We start from the raw sequence: 21,925 nt of genomic DNA, 5'->3' as shown, positions 1-21,925 counted from the left end.
AATCTGTAATTTCCTAAATGATAAGAGCAGTAGGAGATCTTTTGTTCTAATATTTGTTCTTTGACTGTGATTCCTAACACAGAGCTCCTAAATCCCTTGGAATTTCCTGGGTGATAAGAGTTTCTTTTGTTCTAATGAGGTAACAGGTAACTTGGTGGGCTCCTGGATGGGGGCTGGTTGCCAGAAAGACCAAGCCATAATTAGAAGCTTGGAATTTTCAGCCCCACCCATTGCCAGAGACGGGAGAGGGACTGGAAATGGAGTTAATGAACCATCATGCCCATGGGAAGGAATCTCCATAAAAATCCCAAAAGCATGGAGTTCAGAGAGCTTCCCGGTCCATGAACACATAGAGATGCTGGTAGAAGAGTAGTACACCAATAGAGGACAAACATATATCTTGCCCTACACATCTTTCCAACTAGGTGTTCATCTGTACCCTTTATCATATCCTTTAATAATAAATTGATAAACAGTGAGCCAACTGTTTTCCTGAGTTCTGGTAGCTGCTGTAGCAAGTCAATTGAACCTAAAGAGAAGGTCATGGGAACTTTTGATTTATAGCCAATTGGGCCCAGGTCCAAGCTGCATTGCCATTGGCCTTTGAAGTGTGTGTGTGTGGGGGGGTGGGTGCAGTCTCATGGGACTGTGACTATCTTAACTTTTGGGATCTGAGGCTAACTCCAAGCACATAGTGTTAGAATTGTTCAATTGTAAGTCAGCCAGCTTGAGTCACTGAGAAATGGCCTGGTGGAGGACGCTCCCCACAACCCCTGCCCCACCGCCCCAACACATGCATCTGGTGTTAGAGTAGTATGTGAGAGTGAGGAAGACACTCACCGGAGGAGAAGGGGAAGTTTTCTATACAATGTACACTGGAATACTATTCAGTCTTTAAAAAAATTTTTTAAAAAGGATATCCTGACACCTGCCACAACATGGTTGAAACTGGAAGGCTTTATACTAAGTGAAATAAGCCGATTATAGGACAAGTACCATATAAGACTTGTGTGAGGTATCTAGAGTAGTTGAGTTCATAGAAACCGAGGGTAGATGGTGGTTGCCAGGGCCTGGAGGGAGGGAGAAATGGGAAGCAATTGTTTAATGGGTATAGAGTTTCAGGTTTATAAGATATAGAATTCTGGGGCTCGATGATACTGATGGTTGCACGACACTGTGAATGTCCTTAACGCCACTGACCCGTACGCTAAAAAAGGGTTAAGATGGTTAAGGCTATATATATATGTGTGTTTTACTACAATTAAAGTTCATTTAAAAAGCTGCTGAAAAGTAAAACATCCCAACAACTAAGGGTCTATGAGGATGGGAGAAGGGTGGGGAAGGATCAAAATTTTCCATTTAGTGACTTTCTAAAAGAATAACCCGCTTATTTTGGCCTTATAAAAACATAGATACAGAATCTCACTGCATGAGCCCAGCAGGAGAAGGGAGCAGAAGAAAGTCTACCGACCATCTATAGTCAGAGAAACATTTTTGTATGATTAATATGTCCTATTTAATTGAATAACTAATATGTCCTATTTAATCAGCTCCAAACTGGGCTTGGTGCTGCAGGAAAGAAACACAAGATTTGCACATGCAAGGCAAGTGTAAGCTGTGCATCCTGACTGTATCCCTTCCATGAGCAGTAACTGTCCTCCTGTGTGCCAACCCCCGTGCTAGCGTGAGTTGCTGAGAACCAGGAGAGGAGCTGGCAGCCTGGTGAGGACACGTGGTAATCAAATTCTTTCGGAAGAACTCTCCTGAGTGAAAGAACGCTCAGCTGTGTGGCTCAGAGAGAGGAGGTAGCTTTAGTTTTCAGAAAAGATCTCACAGAGAAAGTGAAGTCTGAGACAGACATTTCATTTAAATATTAAATTGGCACCAAAATATCATTTTCCCAACTAAATGAGGATCCATATCCATCTATGGCAGGGAGTTGGGTGAGACTAGAATTCTGAAAGAATGTAAATTTTTAAACACTGAGTGTGTATTGGCTAAGAAAACTTGTAATGCACTTTTACATAACAGAACCTTACAGTAATCAGCAACCTTGGACTCTTAATACAACCACTTTGATTTACAGATGAAGAAAGAGGCTGCATGGGTACATGAGGTCAACATCAAGGGGAACTCAGGATGGGTGTCCTCAAGCACAGTGGCCAGTGCAGCCTGGTATAGGAGGTGCGCCCAGGAGCGTTGGGCAGTCTTGATTTTGCTAAATTGCGAGTGACCGTAGTAATCATCCCACCTTTGTCTTGGATTCATAGGGAATTAGCCAAGTAGGCCAATTCTGACATCATCTCCTCCCCAGAGATTGAGCCAATAAAGTATGAGTAAACCAAGGAGTAAAACATGGTTCAGGGCAGCCCGGGTGGCTCAGCAGTTTAGTGCCTCCTTCAGTCCAGGGCCTGGTCCTGGAGACCTGGATCAAGTCCCACATCGGGCTCCCTGCATGGAGCCTGCTTCTCCCTCTGCCTATGTCTCTGCCTCTCTCTGTTTCTCTCTGTGTCTCTCATGAATAAATGAATAAAATCTTAAAAAAAAAAAAGACATGGTTCAGAATATCAGGGAAGTTAGATGAGCAGAGTGATGTGGGCTTGAGCCTGAAACTAGCCTTTTCACCCCCAGCACCAGGGGAAGCGGAAGGGGGCAGCTTCATCCGCACTGATGCCCAGGAAGGGGAAGGTGTTGGGGGGAGTTCCCATGTGGGGCCTTCAATACATTAGAAGAGGGAGGAAATGCTCACTGGCTCACCGATCCCATATTCTCAATTCTTAAGAACTTGGTTAATGCTAAATTTGCAGCCACCTCTATTTGGTTTGCACTGTTACTTTTATAATGGGGTTAAACACAGGACCTTCTTTAAGAGCTATATAAAATTGTTTTGGGTCACTCAATTCCACAGCCTGTGAAGGGCAAAGCCCTCCCCATGGCCCCAGGCAGCCTACCTTCTGCTGGCCTCCCTCCTTCTCTGAGCCTCTCTTCTCCACCTGCCATTTTCTCTGCCTTTTCTCCCTGGCGGGGTCCAGCCTCTTCCAGTCTTGCTGGTTCCTGTTGTCTCCCTCCCAAATTGCCCTGGGAACTATCAAAATATTCCCTGATATAGAGAGCAGGTCAGAGCTCTCCCAACTTTTTTAATGATGCAGAAAAATATTATTTTATTTTATTTCATTCCAATGTAGTTACCACACAGCGTTATATTAATTTCAGGTGTAGGGCAGCCCGGGTGGCTCAGTGGTTTAGCGCTGCCTTCAGCCTGGGGTGTGATCATGGGGTCCAGGGATCGAGTCCCATGTCAGGCTCCCTGCATGGAGCCTGTGTCTCTCACGAGTAAATAAATAAAATCTTAAAAAAAAATTTGGGTGTACAATATAGTGATTCAACAATTCCGTATATTATAAGGTGCTCATCACAAGTATACTCTTAATCCCACTCATCCATCCTATTTCATCCATCCCCCCATCCACCTTACCTAGTTCCCCAATTCTTGCCCCTAATGTCCTATGCCTCAGAGAAATAGCGCCTCCTTACTAGCAAACATCCCCATTTGAAGGCTTTTGGGATATAGAGTGTAAACATGTTTCTAATATATTTGAAAAAGCACTGCAACTACTGTTTTACAAATCTCCAGAGGAGATAATCCAACTTCCTTTAGGTTTTATTATTAATGTTTTGGTTACCAGGACCACTTTATACTTCCTGACTTGTTTATTCTTTGTTTGTTTGCATTTTTAAAATAACTTTAATTTTATTAAGGACTTTTGTGAAGGTCCATTTGAAACAATTTAGTCTGTCAAATATAATTGAATCCCTAAGCAGCAACAGCAGCCAGTTTCAGTGTTGGATTAATAAAGTTCAATTCATTTATAATTATGCTACTACATGTCTAGGAAGAATACACAGAATTTTATAAAAATGCAATATGATGAGTAAGGACAGTTGAATAATGACTCATAAAATAGATTAAATTGTGGTCATTTGAACTGTCATTTGAATTTGTGGCTGCCAGCTGGCAACCAGAGTTCTTTTTGTTTCTATTTTGTTATGATAAATTAAATAAGTTTGATAAAGCTATCCACATAAGAAATCTGGAGCTAGAATATGAGAATTATTTCTTTGTAGCCTTCACCAGACATGAGGGCTTTCCCCCCAGTTTTACTGAGAAATAATTGGCATACATCATATTGTAAGTTCAAGGTGAACAGCATGATGGTTTGATTTATATGTATTGTGAAGATTTGTTTATTCTCATTCATATTTTTTCTTCATAACATCAACCTTTTAGAATAGGCATTGGAGAAGTGAGACTTGGTGGGGGAGGCTCTAACTTTTGCTTATGACACAATGCTGCCCACGGACTCTGGGTAGAATGGACAGGGACTCCCTCCACGGGACCAGTGTGCGTTATCGGTTTCCAATGATGCAAGTGTCAACCCAGCCTGGCAACCGATATGGACAGAATATTTTCCCCACATAAATGAGCCTTCCTAGTTTAAATGTTTCCTAACATACTTTGAATAACAAGTGTGGTTTCCATCGAAACGAGGAGATTAATGACACAGAAGACTGGAAAAGAGAACAAAGACGCAGAGAATGAAGAAGTCCTATTAATTTTAATTTATAGCAAAGACACAGGAAGCTTCTTCTCAGTCATTGTCTTTGTAGCATGACCAAGTTATTTTTATACCAACTATAGATTTGGCTGTTAATAATAAATGTCTACTTTTGGGTGAGGTGAAGATTTATAAATTACCATATTTGCATTAAATGATGAGATGCTTCTAAGTTTGGGAAATGTATGCTTAAATTTTTAAGGAATACACTCATATCCTTGAATGGCAGGCTGCATTATGACTTTCTGGGGCTCTGAAAAGGCACTTTTACCTTTGTGGGTCCCTCTCTCTGAAACAATAAATACTAGAAATTAGACTCTATAAGTGCATTGGTATAAAGATTAAATAATCCGGCTAGATTCATTCTCATATATTTGTTATATATAAATATATATATACGAATATAATGAATCTCAGCATCCTCTGAATCTATTTTTTTCTTCTAATTTTAGTATCAACTAAAAGTAGAAACTTTTCATGGGCCCTAAAAAGTATGTGACCCCCTAGGCATTGGGCCCACTGTGCCTCATGGAACAGTCAGCCTGCTGAATTGTCCTATAAAAAAAAAGAAAAAAGAAAAAAAGAAAAAAGAACATGTGTCCCAGTGAGGACTGTCCCTACACTTCTATTAATACTTTCCTCACCACCACCGCCATTAACCCCACACACAGTGCTTTCACATTGAAATGAATACCTTCAAAGTATTCTCTTTAGGAAATTGCACATTTATTCTACTGATACTGTCATTAACAGCTCATTTGGAGACCTAACATGAAAGTATGAGATGTTGTTAAAACAAAACTATCTTAGCTAAAATAACATTTTTTTTAAATAACATTTTTGCTGTAAGACAAAGATTTGGTTTTTGTGGCATCAAACCTTGAAAAAAACCTAAGTTTAATATTGAACATTTTATTATGTGTATTTGGTTATAGTGTTTTGTTTTGTTTTTTAAAAAGCTACTTAGCTAGATGATTACAAAACTAAGCTTGCAACCCCCTGCTAGTTATTTCCTGTTGCTGAGTGAATAATGTGAGGTATGTTTGTCCATTGCCCAGAAGCAAACAGTATCTATTATATTTTTCTTGCAGTATATTCTTTCTATAAGCAGAGAAAATCTTAACAAGGACCTGCTGACTGGTAAGTCCAAAGCTTATCCAGCAAATGTCATTTCAGTAAAGTCCAACCTTGTCACATGATTTACTGGGATCTGCTTACTATTGCTTTTCATCATTCATGGGTTATTATTAGTGCAAGTCTATGTACAATACAAAGTCCTTGAAAAGTTATAGTGATACATGCTCCAGTGTCTCTTTTGCATATTATCACTGATCTAAATAAAAATCATTTGTTCAATACACATTAAATTCCCATTGTCTTCTCAGCATTGGGATGAATGAGTGCTCACTCCCTAAAGAACTCATGGACTAGAGGATAAGACACTCTCGAACACCTTGCAAAGTGACACAGTTAGCTCCACACTACAGAAAGATGAAAAGCAGACGTTGGAGGGATGTGGTCCTTAGAGTATTTGTAATAATCCCTTGCATGTGAACCAAGCCCTGGACTAAAGCTAGAGCATGGGGGTCGGAGGGGAGGGTGGAAGCTCAGGGTATTTGTAGGAGACCCAATAGGTAGAGGGTATAAGAGGTTGAAAAAGAGGAAGTTGTGAAATATGCCCTGAAGACTTCAATGTGTTACAGACCCAATGTGTTACAGATCTAATGGAAAAGCCACTGGATTGCAAATTAAATCTGTAGCTAGGATAATCAGCTCAAAGTACCTGCCCTGTAGCCCTTGGTTATAACACTTTTTCTTCTCATCAGCATTTGTGCTAATCAGGTCCATTCCCCATAGGGCAAGACACTTGAGTAATTCTGCTTTTATTTTTTTTAAAGATTTTATTTATTCATGAGACACACACACACACACACACGCAGAGAGAGAGAGAGAGAGAGAGAGAGAGAGGCAGAGACACAGGCAGAGAGAGAAGCAGGCTCCATGCAGGAAGCCCAACGTGGGACTCGATCCCGGGTCTCCAGGATTAGGCCCTGGGCCGAAGGCAGACGCTAAACTGCTGAGCCACCCACTCTACTGACTTTTAAATCAATTCCTCTGTGCAATCCAGCAGCCTCTGAGTTGTAGAGAGCAGAGCTTCGACATGGTTTATTTGTGTTTCTCCACAGCCCCTACCCAGCATGAGTTTGCAGTGTGTCTGTTGAATTGAATTTAACTGAACTGGCAGGAGGAGCCTGTGAAGCTCGCTCCTGCTGATTCAGCAGGGACTTCAGAAATATGGCTTAGTATTTTTCTTAATTCTACTTCTTTACTTATATTCGCAAGACTATACTTTGGATGGGTAGATGTTGGGAGGGGGTATAGGTTGCTGGATATACTCATTGATCTCAAGAAGTCCCCAAACAGCTTTTTTAAAAGTAGTATATAGCAGACCTAAGACGATTTCTTTAGAGCATCCTCTGAATCTATTAAGATAAAAATGAGAGCAAATATTCACCAGGAAGTATATTAAGTGTTATACATGCATCAATGTATATAACCATCTCAAAAGCTCCTGGAGCTGAGAACTCCTTTTCCCTCAGTTTTAAAGACGGTGAAGGAGGCTTCCAGAGCTCCCCGGAGTAGCACCCCACACTGTTAATAAGTGCTAGATTCTGGGCTGGAGCTTGAGCTCTTACTCCAAAGTCCATGCACTTATCCCATAGAGTCTGTACCTCCAATATTACACATGAAACATCCGCTAACAGTAGGAACTACAATCTGGAAAGAGCTGATCTTGGTGGACAGACCAGAAGCTCCTGGACCTATTTTTCCTTAGAAATGTGCTGCATGGTGTGCAACTTTATAAATGCCATTAATATGTGAATAGAGTGGACGTGGACTCTCTTCACTCTTAAACGCTGTCTGGCATATGAATTCTTTCACACAGCTGTCATTCCTTTACACAAATGTGTGAACTGCCCGCTCTTCTTGCTCCTGGCTGAACAACACCTCCCCCCACCAAAGACATGGGGATAAAATCATTGCCCTGTACTTCCTGTAGGATTGTTTCATGGTTCACTACTTGAGGTGATGTTAATAATTGTTAAGTAAAGCAAGCAGGAAAAGGACATGTGGGCAAGTAAATTTGATAAATGCTGCACGAAATAAGTTTTTAAAGTTTTCTTACAGTATTTCCCAGGCTCTTTATAGCTGTTGGCCTGTGTGGTGAATTTCTAGAGCAGCTCTGTCTAATACATGGCCACAGATGCCAGCTACGTGTGTAATTTAAAATTTTATATTAACCACATTTTAAAAACAGAAAAGAAACAGTTGAGCTTAACAATATATTCGAACCTAATATATCCAAAATATTATCATTTCAATGTGTAATCAATAGAAGATGGTTATTCGTGAGAATTTTTTTTTTTTGTACTGAGTTACCAAAACCCAATGTGCACAACACATCTCCATTCAGACTAGCCACATATGGCTGAGGACCAGGACTGCACAGTCAGAAAGTTCCAAGTGTCAGGATTTTACAAATGGCTTTGACTACAAACTGGTTTTTGTTAGGGGGCATATTCCAGGACTGGTGTTTGTGGAAAATTCTTTGGGATATATTAGTATACATTTAAATTAAAAATGAATTTAATTTAATTTTTTAAAAGATTGATTCCACAAACACATTTTGTGTTTATAAAAGATATCCTTAGTGGTTCACATAAACGCTGATTTCTCCAAAGTTATTTTCCAAAAGATTTCTTACACATAAATAAATCTGATTTGTAGCCTTAAGAACAATAAATAGCCTGTAATTATAGGCATCCTATCCATGAGAATTAATGGGGACAAAAATAATTTTTTACTGTTAAAAGAATATGATGAATTCACTACCTTCTATAGATTGCCAGTAGGCAATATAAAAAAGCACTAAAATAATTTGATTCTGTTTATGGAGAAGTTTTAAATCTTCTTACTCATTTCTTTGTCCCCTAAGTGTTCTGGTGTTTGATTACAAAAATAATTAGTATAAAAAAATCTATATTTGTGATGTGACTCAGAAGTCTAGAGACTTACTAAAAAGAGATAAAGAATGAGGCATAGCATGTAAAAGGGAGTTTGGCTAAGTATTTCTAAGCATAAAGTCTTAAATTAGAGGCAACTTTAAAAATATGTGATGCCTGCTTCTCTTCCAGGGTGACAATCATCACAGCAACGTAAGAGTTTGCATAATGGAATTAATTGGATTTTTTTTTGGATGAGGATAGTTGATTTGTATTTGTCACTTTTACTACCAAATTGTCCTGGAACATTTGCCAAATAGTGGTCAAATTACCATTTTAACTAATTCATTTTTACATTCTTAAGAATAAATGTCTCTAACATACTGTTCTCAGAAAATGATTACTATTTCAATTTGAATAAGTGAAACAAGAATTGGAATTCCATTTCTATTTGCTGTTCTTTGTCTCCTCAGCTGTTGAGAAATATCCCAATGTGAAGGTGCACTTTGGCCACAGGCTGCTGAAATGTAATCCTGAGGAAGGAGTCATCACAGTGGTTGGGTAATTACCAGTCAGCCTGTTGACAGCAGAGGTGAAGGGTTGGGGTGCGGAACTGCATTTGTAAACTTTGTTCTCTGGCTTATTTGAAAGCATTAAATGATTACTAAAAGGGACTCAAAGAATTGCAGATAAAAAACCAGCCTTGGGGGATCCCTGGGTGGCTCAACGGTTTCGGGCCTGCCTTTGGCCCAGGGCACGATCCTGGAGTCCCAGGATTGAGTCCCACGTTGGGCTCCCGGCATGGAGCCTGCTTCTCCCTCTGCCTGTGTCCCTCTCTCTCTCTCTCTCTCTCTCTCTCTCTCTCTGTCTATCATAAATAAATAAAAATAAATCTTTAAAAAAAAAAAAAACAGCCTTGGATGCCTTTTCAATACCAACATCAGTGATTCTTCTTGATACTCAGGCTGGCTCAGGGTCCTACCATGCTCCACACTGGTGACCGCCCTCTTCAAAGGCTCTCTGCCCTTGACACAGATGACCTCCACTGCCCTGCGTTTCCTCTCCTCTCTCTGGAAGCTATTTGTCTACTGACTCTCCGTGGCTGCCTCTGTTTCTTCTAAAGTTACTAGCCCCGTGTCCCATTCTTGGGATGTGTCATGGATTCCCAGTCCGTTCAGCAACCACTTATAAATTCACTTTGCTAAAATGAACTTCTCGAGGCCGTGTCTCTATCTTCAGTCTCTTCACTCTCAATCCTCATTCGATCCTACTCCATGCTATTTTCCTGTTCGACATCGTCATAGGTATCTCTTGCCATGATCTCAAACACATATTAAAACTTCACCATCTATTTCTCTCCAAACACGTCCACTCTTGACTTCCCTAGTGCTAACCCAAATAATTAGAATCATTCTTGGTGTGCCCTCTTCTCTGTTTCCCCCCATCAAATCTATGACCCCTGCCCAGTCTTTCTTACTAGCTGATGGCTTCAGAGCCTATGTCTTTCTCCTGAGCCTTGCGTTTCTGGGCTCTCACACCTACACATGCAGACTGCTGTGGTCACCTTTTCCTCTCCTTGTCCCCTCCCTCCTTCACTCTGCCTCCAGTTCAATATTTCCAGTGCCAGTTCCTAAATTACTACTCTTCATACATCATCCCCTCAAAGGAAAATGTTATTTTCTCTCTTTTGTCAGAAGAATGTGTTTAAACCTTTTGTCTTAACATTTAAAATTCTCTTTTTCTCCTTCCTCCTTTCCATCCCCACACTGTATTCCTTTCCTGAGTTTATCTTCTGATGCTCTCCACTCAAGCTAAGCATATTGCTCCTGGCAAGTCCTGAGAACTTCCCTGCTATGATCCATCCCTTCCCTCACTCAGCTTTCTTCTTGAGACTCCCTCCCTTTGTGCAGAGAGCTCAAGCTTTAGTCACACTTCCGTAGCCTGGCATGTCCTTATTAATCAGTACGGTGGTGTTATTCTTATTCTTGTGAGCAATACTGTCATGAGGATGACGGCTGTCATCTTTATTCTATAGCTATTGACTTCAAGTTCAAAGTCAGATATGTACAAGTAAGGAGTGGCCCTCTGAGTGGCTACTTTTTATATCCATCATCATTTTTACCATGAGACTGTTTTTTTATAGTACATTTTATTTTTCAGATCTGACGAAGTTCCTGTAGATATCACTTATGACCTCATTGTAGGATGTGATGGAGCCTATTCCACTGTCAGAACTTACCTCATGAAGAAACCTCGTTTTGATTACAGTCAGCAGTATATTCCTCATGGGTACATGGAGCTCACGATTCCACCCAAGAATGGGGATGTAAGTCCTTTCCTTTCTTTGGCTCCTCCCACAGTCCTCCCACCCCTTGGACTAGTGAAGACGTATATTCTAGTGCACTCATTCTTGGCAACATGTCTGGATGAATTCTGAGATCTGTCATAGTCCTTTGTAAGACATAATAAGTTGGGTGTGGAAATATCCCTTTAATAATATCACTTCTCTCCTTTGCCATCAAGATACGTTTTTTTTTCAGTGGGCAGGGAAGAAGAGGCATCACAGCTACCCTACTCGAAATGCACAGGGAATTAGTCTGAATAGTCATGTAATTTTTTCTATTTTTTTCCTGGGAGAAAAAAATGGGTCGGGAATCCTTCTGTGTAATAATCCAGAGCTCTTATACTAATGATTATATCAAATAACAGTTATTAAATAAAGTAAAAAGCAAGCTGTTGCAAAGAGATGTCCATTGCATTTTTCTCATTTCCTGATTCTCAAGTTCAACCCTCTGTGGTCGGAGGCAAACATCATAGGTATGTTTTATGTTGTCAGAAGCAAATAAATATAGGAACTTACTAAGGGAAATTAAAATACCAACAGAAGCAATAAGAAGGGACGCCTGGGTGGCTCCACCATTAGGTGTCTGCCTTTGGTTCAGGGCATGATCCCAGAGTCCCAGGATCAGATCCTGCATTGGACTACCTGCGTGGAGCCTGTTTCTTCCTCTGCCTATGTCTCTGCCTCTCTCTGTGTGTCTCTCGTGAATAAATAAATAAATAATCTTTTTTTTTAAAAAAAGGAAGCAATAAGGATCTTGGCTTATAGGCAAAGATAAATAGTGTTAGTTAAAATTTGATTTGCATATAAAACGTCTATTTTTAAGGTAAGATGCAATCTTTCCTATTTGAAATTCAGACATCTATAAAATAGCTAATTAACACTTGTTACATAACAGGTATATACCAAACTGTATCAACCAGTCAAATCCATATTTTAACATTAAATCATTGTCTATTTCTTCCTCCTGGTCACAAAATTATTTGGTAATTCTGAAGTACTAATTTTATGTTTTCAGGTGAGCCTTGTTCTCATTGCCCAGGATCTGATCATTCTGGGTTGTGGGATAATAGGATTCTGTTGAAAAATTGCCCCAGACGTGAGTGCAATCATGCCTCCTAATGTAGATCTAAGATAGTCATATATTTGTTCTAGGTGTTCATACTTAATACAGATGATTAGTGGTTTACAAAAACTATCTACCCTTAAAGAAACACTGTTTTGACTACCAGTGGGATCCAGACCTAGGAGTATTTTAACATGGCCGCAAAATAATCCTAGGAAAACTCCCTTCCCTCCCTCTCTCTCTCCTTCCTTCTTCCTTCCTTCCTTCCTTCCTTCCTTCCTTCCTTCCTTCCTTCCTTCCTTCCTTCCTTCTGTCTCTGTCTTTCTGCCTCCCCCTTCTTTAATACAATGGATTCTTCATTCCATCTCCGGGGGTTGGAGTGGGGGAGAAAGATTGGTTGAGGGAGACCATGGTTGAATATTGGGGGATTGCTTTCAAGGATTAGATGGGAAGCTCATCTCAAACCTGCTTTTGCATAGCAAGCACCTATTTTGTTCACATTTCACATTTGGAGAGACTTGAGGTAAAGGCCCAATGGGGATTATTGGAGCCTGACCTTGGGACTGCTCTTGAATAAAGATATCTATTAAGAGCATGACCTTGTGGGATCCCTGGGTGGCGCAGTGGTTTAGCGCCTGCCTTTGGCCCAGGGCGCGATCCTGGAGACCCGGGATCGAATCCCACATCAGGCTCCCGGTGCATGGAGCCTGCTTCTCCCTCTGCCTGTGTCTCTGCCTCTCTCTCTCTCACTGTGTGCCTATCATAAATAAATAAAGATTTTAAAAAAAAAAAAATTTAAAAAAAAAAAATTAAAAAAAAAAAAAGAGCATGACCTGGTAATAAGCTGAAATTTTAAGGGATTATTTTCTAGAGTCGTGAAATATGAATGAACACCAAAACATTCTTGGCATCATAGCTGCTACATCAAAACAACATATATACCACTATTTATGTCAACGGTGAGGATAGGAGGTGGGGTATGTATTGTCTCCCAAACTTTTTATCAGCCGTTTGAACCTTCACTAATTCAATAAAACTGAAACTAAATCAGTTTCAGCTTCACTCTTATCTTTTAGAGTTCTAAAAGGTCATAGAAGTGGTCCAAAGATAGCAAGAGGGAAAAGCAAGGACCACTTGCCTCATCAAGGCTGGTCTCCTTGCTCACACTTTCTAAACTCCTTACCTAAAACACTGCCTCTGCTTTGCTTGGCAAGTTCACCCTCACCCAGAAGTCCTTCACTTCTTATCTAATCTATGAATCCCTTTGTAGTCCTGACCACTCCAGCCCCACAAATTTCTTACCTGCCCAACTTTTATTTCCTATACTTCTACTTCAACGTCTGCCTATTCAACTGCACTGTAACCTTTTTGAGGCCAGAGAGTTATGCACTGACTCATTCCTGTGTCTGCACACTGAGCTTTCTTTGAGGCTCTGAGAACAAAAGGCAGGAAGGAAGACACAGAGAACTCCAACAGAATGTGAAAATGCTGGCTAGAAGCCTATGCTGTGCTTTCTGTGTTCTTCTTACCATGTAACAAACGCACATTGTAGGTGCTCCAGAATCTTTGTAAAAAGTAATGCATACTTGAAATGGTTAAAAACTGATTATATGTGCATGATACCCCTGGGAATCTCCAGGATTAGGATCAGTTGGGTCTTTGGCTTTAGTTGATCTGCCCAAGCAATCAATACTCACTCAGGCTGCTATTGGGTTGTCATGAGGTCACTAAAAAGAGTAGACTTCTTTCTATTATTTATGTTGTAGGAAGCAAGTGATAAGATGCTTGTTTGTAAAATTATATTTGCCCATGAAATTTAAACTTTAGGACCTTTCTATTCATACAAATAAGTCCCCAAGTAATGTGAAAAATAAAGTTTAAAAATATCACACACACACACATATATACATATATATAGTTTATATGTGTATGTATATAGTGTGTATGTATATACATGTATGTATATATGTATGTATGTGAGGGGTGTCTGATTACGTGCATGGACATAAAGAGAGAAGGAGAGAGAGAGAGAGAGAACACTTCATAGCTTGTTCAAATCTTGAATTTTATCTGGTATTTCGAACCCACCTAAGTAATAGGAGTTTCTAAAGACAGGACAGAAAGCACCTACTTTAAATAACAGTAAGTGTGGACAGCCTGGGAGGCTCAGCGATTTAGCGCCACCTTCAGCCCAGGGCGTGATCCTGGAGACCAGGGATGGAGTCCCATGTCAGGCTCCCTGCAGGGAGGCTGCTTCTCCCTCTGCCTGTGTCTCTGCCTCTCTCTCTCTCTCTGTCTCTCATGAATAAATAAATAAAATCTTAAAAAAAAAATAACAGTAGGTGCGCATATCACCATGTGCATGATGCTATTTGAATTGCTATGGAAACAATTACAATACCAGCAGAGTCAGCTTTATAGATAGGCTGCATTAATGTACCAATCCAACACAAATATACTTTTTCCCCCTACAGTATGCCATGGAACCTAATTATCTGCATATTTGGCCTAGAAATACCTTTATGATGATTGCGCTGCCTAACACGGTAATCTAAAATTTATAAATGTAGTTTTGCATCTATAATTAAAGTTTTTCATTACTTTTGTATTTTGTATGTATGCCCAATTACCTTAATACTTAGCATATGTGTACCTAACCTCATTGTTTAGTTTATTTACTGATTATATCATTGAAACTATGGGATTCCTAAGGAAAAGCCTGGAAGAATCCTGATTATTTATAGTGGAAAGGAGGTTGAACATATATAAATGATAAATGGTACGTTGTATGTGGTAGTGCCTGTCATCTCCCCCAAAACAGAGTAGGAAGAAATGGCCTTCAAATAAAGCCAGAGAGATTCCGGCTCTACACAAGGAAGTCCTTCTAGTCTTTGAGGTGTCTGGGACAGTGGAATATAGATTGTCAAAAAAGAGGCTTGGCTGTTCTTCCATTAGACTCTAGAAACTTCTTTTGTTCTATAAATCTAACTATGTATTTCTCTAGTTGATCTTCTTCTGTCCCTTGGTAGCAATGCTAGGATCCAATGCCTCTTAGTGTTTTCTGAAAAGGAACAAGAGACAGAAAAAGCAAGGAGAAGTTCAATCCAACCAGCCAGTTAGTAATCCAAAGAGTATAGTGTTTGCTTGATGAAATGTTTGCTTGGTAGAACTCTAGTAAGCAGGAATCTGGGCAGCTTCTGGGGCTTGGTGGGGTTTTTCCTTAGAAGTGAGAGGAGAAAGCCAGTGTGTCTTTCCTGATGGTCTGTACATTGGTGCCAGGTGCCCCTCAGCTACAGCTGGAACCTGAGACTAGATTCTCTCACACTCTTCCTCCTCTTCTCGCAGAACAAATCTTTCACGTGTACTTTGTTCATGCCCTTTGAAGACTTTGAAAAACTTCTAACCAGCAGTGATGTGCTGAATTTCTTCAAGAAGTACTTTCCAGATTCCATCCCTCTAATTGGAGAGTAAGTTTCAAGATGTGCAAGTGTGCCTTTTGCTTTACTGGTTTGAGTCATTCAAAATTCAAATAAAGATCATGCACCTTACTTTAGTTTTGATTAAATGTAACTGATCCTGGACAGGAAGCCAGCATTAGAGCAAAAGTCTAAGCAGATGTTGTGTTGTGAGCAGGGATTCTGAAAACCCCATGCCATGGTCAGTTTCTCCAGGAAAAATAAGTCACCTGTGTCCTCCCACCCTTCTGCCTCCTGAGTAGGCTTACTCAGGCCACTGGACGTTGGTGAGCTGCAGAGCAGGGCTGTGCTTCCTGATGCTGGTGGACACACAGTTCCAAGGCCCAGCAGATGCCACGTCTGGCTCCTCACTGACTAGCTGGGTTCACTTTCCTAGTTCTCAAGGCCCTCCTCACTGTAACATAACAGTAGATGGCAATATCTGCTCCCAAAAGTTGATGAGGACTGCAGTTCATACTTATAATTCATTCAGCACAGGGTCTGGCACTTACAGAGCCGCCCTGGCTTGTTAGCTGTCTGGTTTATGAACTGCAGCCCCTCTGGCCCCTCTGGCTCCTGTCAACCCCACCTTCCCCAGGGGCTTATCATTTGATCTCACTAAGTGCCTCTGCTCACAGCAAGTCTCTTTAAAATTATTGATTTTCATTTTTACCTGCAAATTCAGTGTGCCCTGATCTCTCCTTCTCTGATGTTGACGAGAAATCTCTGCACACCACAATGTACCCCTTATGGTTCATGGTTATTTCTTGCCTCTCCAACCAGACTTAAAATTCTTGAGGTTATATACTGTTTCTTTACTTACAGCTGCCAAAAACTTCTGTAGATGCCTGGCGAGCATGAGCTGAATATCAATTGTCCGCTTCCAAATATATATAAATTTGTGTTCATTTTAATTTTGGTTTGGTGGTTTAGTCAGATGCACATCTCGATTTTTCCATTAAAACCTAAAACACACCAGAATAGTTGAAAATTGCATGACCCTTACGCATGATAATAAAATTTCATCACACACACACAAATGTATTCCAAGTTCTCAAAATGCAGTCAAATTTGTCCTGGTTGGTTGTGGTTAACATGGTTGCAAACAGTATAGGTAATTAGAACAATGGAATTTCAGGAACTAGAAGAGACTTCAGTTTCTTTTTTTCCTGTTTTTTTTTTTTTTCTGGCATTTTTGTGTGTCTCTCAGTAAAATCCAACGGTAATGAAGTCAGTACAGCTGAAAGAATTATGCAGGATTTAACACCCAATTTAACATGGTTGCATTCTAATTGTTCCCCTCTGAAGGCAAGCCCTGACACGAGATTTCTTTCTGTTGCCGGCCCAGTCCATGATATCTGTGAAGTGCTCTTCTTTTCACTTTAAATCACATTGTGTGCTGATGGGGGACGCAGCTCATGCCATAGTGCCCTTTTTTGGGCAAGGAATGAATGCAGTAAGTCCTTTCTCCCCAAGTAAGTCTGCCTCAACCAAAAAATCTTAAATAACAGTCATATCTAAAACTATCCCCGCATCATCTCTTAGAAAACAATCAATTCCACAATCCTACCAGCAGTTAGATTGATCACTAACTAAGGTCAAATCTTGGGTTGCTTGATTCAGTAATTTCAAGTAGGAAAAAGCATAAAGCATAAAGCAAGATGGTTTTCTGTGCAGTTAGAAAATGTATTGATAGCTTGAAATTTGGGAATTTTACTGTCAAGAATTCAAGACTTAATTTGAATTTTTTTCTAGAGATTATGCATAAATATATAAATGTTAGGCTCAAAAAAGAAAAAGAGCCCAAACTGTTTTTTTCTCCACTTTTTCTTTCCGAAGGAAAGGAAAACGCAACTGACAGAGTTGAATAAGAAAATGAAATAGATTTCACATTGAAAATTACTGCTTTCATGGAAGTTTTAATTGTTCTGGCTAGACAAAAATATTTCTGAAAAGAAATAGTGCTCAAATATGAAATAGTAATTTCAAGGAATTCTAAATATAATTATTCTGTGTATGTTTGATGAATAGCTTTATAATCACAGTATTCTATTATTTTGGTGATGGAGATATATTCCAAGTATAAATAGGCTATAACCCTAATCACTTATATTTTCCAGAAAGTAGTGGTAAACACTTTGTTTTATGAAAACATAAGAACACACCCATTTTAGCATAGTGAATAAGGGACCTGGCAGTTATAAGGCCCAGTTCAAATCCTGGCTCCAGAATTTATTAGAATATGTTCTTATGCAACTAACTTAACTTATCCCTACTTTATGTCTGTAAAATGGGTTTTCAATAGCGACTATAGCATAGAAGTTCTTTGGGAATAAACGAATTAATTAAATAAATAATTTGTAAGTGTTATTATCACAGCCTATATGGTATTTTGAATCTCTAACTTCCTATAGCATTAACAGTTTATATAGCTGACAAGTATATTTATATGCTTTAGATGTAATCTCTATAATTGATGTGAAAATATTAACTTTTACATATTTTTATATTGCCTCTAAAACTATAGTTCGAATTCCTAGAAAGCAGGAAATCTAGCTTTTGATTTTCTTCTTCCCCACTGCATTCAGCAAAGAACATTTTTAGGGTTAATTTTGTGGACTTCCTGATGTTGAAAACTTGCTTTAATCTTGGCTTAAAGGAACTAAATTAATATAAGAGTTCTATCCTTTCATTAATTGCTCTAAATGTGAACCTTAAAGATTGAATAGTTTAAATATGATTCAAATACCCATAGTAGACTAATATAATTATTCTTGCTTCTTAAAGAAGCAATGGAATCCATCAAAATTATAAGAGCAATTTAAAATTTTTATCAAATTCCAAGTCATTATAATCAATATGACTAGACAAGAACAAACCATAAAGTATACAATTGATGGTCTTTTGTAATCATAATTTAATGCCAAATGTGACTAAGCAGCTGTTGTGTGCTGGTTGAAGGCAAACATCCTATGAATTATACTTACCAATGGAAAGTCTGTTCAGAATTACTCAAAAGCTTTAATTATTTACAGTTTATTTTTCCCCATTTTTTCTTATTTTAGGGCTTCGAAGATTGCTTGGTATTTGATGAGTTAATGGATAAATTCAATAATGACTTTAGTAAGTAAAATTTTTCAAATGGGCATAGACCAGTCCTGTTGATTAACTGGGACCTAATTCTGACCCTGGATGATCACAAGCCTATGATGCATATTTCACATTCAGGATTATAAAGTTTTCTGTTAGCAGCCTATGCCATTGTTACCCATGTCAGACAAGGAGCACTCAGAGAGGGAAATGTAGTTTCTTTTAAAGTTTGAACTGGAGGTGTAGTGATCCCCACAAAGAAAAGAGTTCCCAAGACCAATATTTGCCCAAGGTATGCTCCATTTTACCATTTGCAAAGATGTGGATGGAACTAGAGGGTATTATGCTAAGTAAAGCTTATTTTTAAAAAGTCTGGCACAAAGTGAAGTTCACAGTAAATGTTTGTGATGGTGTTACAGGAAGTCATGGACACTCAAGTCTGGATCAGAGACTAGAGGGTCCAGGGAAAAGTTCTGGTTTTCTGGCTTCCTTTTCCAGTCATTTTGCTCCAGAGGCATTTGTTCTCCCTTCTCAGCCCCTGTGGGATTAATCTGCAAATGATAGGGATGATGGAGGGAATGGAGGGTTCATATATCAGAATATCAGAACATACTATCAACACTGGTCTCGGCTACTACAGAACAAAGATAACAAAACTGATTATGGCAATGATTCTCATAACTAGCATTACTGAACATTTCATATGTGTTGGGTATCTTGCTATATATTTTTTAAAGATTTTATTTATTTATTCATGAGTGACACAGATAGAGAGGGAGGAAGAGACAAAGGCAGAGGGAGAAGCAGGCTCCATGCAGGAAGCCCGATGTGGGACTCGATCTCAGGACTCCTGGATCACGCCCTGGGCCAAAGGCAGATGCTCAACCGCTGAGCCACCCAGGCGTCCCACTTGCTATATTTTTTAACCTATTTTTGCATTTGGTCTTCATGGAAAGCATGGGGAATAGGCACTATTCTTGTCCCTATTTTACAACTGAGCAAATTTAAGCTTAGAGACTTAAAGTAACTCACCCAAAGTCATATAGCTACAAGTGTTGAAGCAGGGACTGGCAGCCAGGTTCTCTGACTTTTAAATAGCATCCTTAATAACCAGTGTTGATTGGCCATATGAGGGTTATATTATAATGTTAGTCGTTTATTTATCAAGTATTTATTCAGTATTTACCATTTACCTGGTTAAGATTTTGGACATGATTAAAACGTGAGGCTTGCCTCTGGAAGATCACAGAATAATGATGGAGCTGATGGTTGATAAGGTGTCTTGTGTGCAGTGAAACAAATGTGCATGGGGTGGCAACAAATGACAGAAAGGAGAAGAGCAGGTTCTAAGCAGGACTGGGGGGCTCACCGACAGTCATTTCTAAGGAGCTGTTTTCCATTTGTGAAATAAAGAAAACAATGATTTGATAACCAGTAAGTATATATTATATTAACTTTATCATAAGTTTTATTTAATCACAATAGGAAATGCCTGTGTGTTATTGTTCAGTATTCATAGATCATTGTTCATTTTACATGGTTACCCAAAGTTTTAAAAGATTAGAACAGTGGTAGATTATATACCATTTAATTTGATCTGTATAGAGCCTGGCACATTTTCATAGATTGTATTGGAAATGATGTATTATTTCACTTGGCTCCTAGGTATGTGTCTTCCGGAATATTCAAGATTGAGAATTCCAGATGACCATGCCATCTCAGACCTATCCATGTACAACTATATAGAGGTGAGTGAGGTTGCTGAGCTCTATTCCATGAGATCATTCTTAATAGTCTAACAAATAGTCTTTTCTTTTTAAACAAAATTTTAAAAATGTTAATTCCAGTGTAATTAATACATAGTGTTATATTAGTTTCAGGTATAGAATACAGTGATTCAACAATACTATACATTGCTCAATGCTCATCATGAGAAATATACTCTTCAATCCCCATCACCTCTTTCAACTACCCCCTCACCCACCTCCCCTCCGGTAACCACTTGTTTGTTCTCTGTAATAAGAGTCTGTTTTTGTTTGTCTCCTTTTTTTCTTTGCTTGGTTTGTTGCTCAAATTCTACACATGAGTGAAATCATACAGTATTTGTCTTTATCTGACTGACTTATTTTACTTAGCATAGTATACTCTAGGTCCATCTTGTTGCAAATGGCAAGATTTTCTTCTTTTTCATGGCTAATATTCCAGTATATATATATCATATATACCACCTCTTCTTTATCCATTCATCTACCAATGGACAGTTGGGCTGTTTCCATAGTTTGACTCTTGTAAATAAGTCCTCAGTAAACATATGGGTGCATATATCTTTACAAATTAGTGTTTTCATATTCTTGGGTAAATACCCGGTAGTGGAATTACTGATTCATGTGGTAATTCAATTTTTAATTTTTTGTCAAACCTCCATACTGTCTTCCACAGTGGCTGCACCAGTTTGCATTCCCACTAACAGTGCACAATGATTCTTTTTTATCCGTATCCTCCTCAATGCTTGTTCTTTCTTGTGTTTTTATTTTAGCCATTCTGACAGGTGTGAGGTGATATCTCATTATGGCTCTGATTTGTACTTCTCTGATAATGAGTGTTGCTGAGCACCTTTTTGTGTGTCTGTTGGCTATCTTCTTGTATGTCTGTTGGCCATCTGTATGTCTTCTTTGAAGAAATGTCTGTTCATGTCTTCTTTCCATTTTTAATTGGATTATTTGGTGCTTTTTGGTGTTGAGGTGTATATATTATTTATATTTTGGACATGAATCCTTTATTGAATATGTCATTTGCAAATATTCTTCTATTTTGTAGGTTGTTTTTTAGTCTTGTTGATTGTTTCTTTTGCTTTTCAGGAGCTTTTTATTTTAATGTAGTTTCAATAGTTTATTTTTGCTTTTGTTTCTCTTGCCTTGGGAGACATATCTAGAATAATGATGCTAAGGCTGATATCAGGGAAATCACTGCCTGTGCTCTGTTCTAGGATTTTTATGGTTTCAGGTCTCATGTTTATTTTTTTTTAATATTTTATTTATTTATTCATGAGACACACACACACACACACACACAGAGAGAGAGAGAGAGAGAGAGAGAGAGAGAGGCAGAAACATAGGCAGAGAAAGGAGCAGACTCTACTCAGGGAGCCTGATGTGGAACTCTGTCCCAGGACTCCAGAATCACGCCCTGGGCTGAAGGCAGGTGCTAAACCACTGAGCCACCCAGGCGTCCCTGGTGTCACGTTTAGATCTTTAATCCATTTGAGTTTATTTTTGTGTATGGTATAAAAAAGTGGTACAGTTTCATTCTTTTGCATGTAGCTGTCCAGTTTTCCCAACATCATTTGTTGAAGA

At 39.1% G+C, this 21,925-nt stretch overlaps 1 protein-coding gene across 1 annotated transcript in view; it reads left to right on the top strand.

The window, feature by feature from the left end:
- Positions 1-21,925, top strand: part of KMO (kynurenine 3-monooxygenase) — a 53,022-nt gene that overhangs the window by 21,969 nt on the left and 9,128 nt on the right. The window contains 8 exon segments of the mRNA XM_041751275.1: positions 5,708-5,756; positions 9,094-9,181; positions 10,781-10,946; positions 14,502-14,573; positions 15,373-15,494; positions 16,791-16,938; positions 18,548-18,605; positions 20,238-20,320. Coding sequence (XP_041607209.1) covers positions 5,708-5,756; positions 9,094-9,181; positions 10,781-10,946; positions 14,502-14,573; positions 15,373-15,494; positions 16,791-16,938; positions 18,548-18,605; positions 20,238-20,320 — 786 coding nt within the window.

This window comes from Vulpes lagopus, chromosome 1 (genome assembly GCF_018345385.1).
Source record: "Vulpes lagopus strain Blue_001 chromosome 1, ASM1834538v1, whole genome shotgun sequence".
NCBI lineage: Eukaryota > Metazoa > Chordata > Mammalia > Carnivora > Canidae > Vulpes > Vulpes lagopus.
This window is presented reverse-complemented; position numbering and strand designations above follow the sequence as displayed.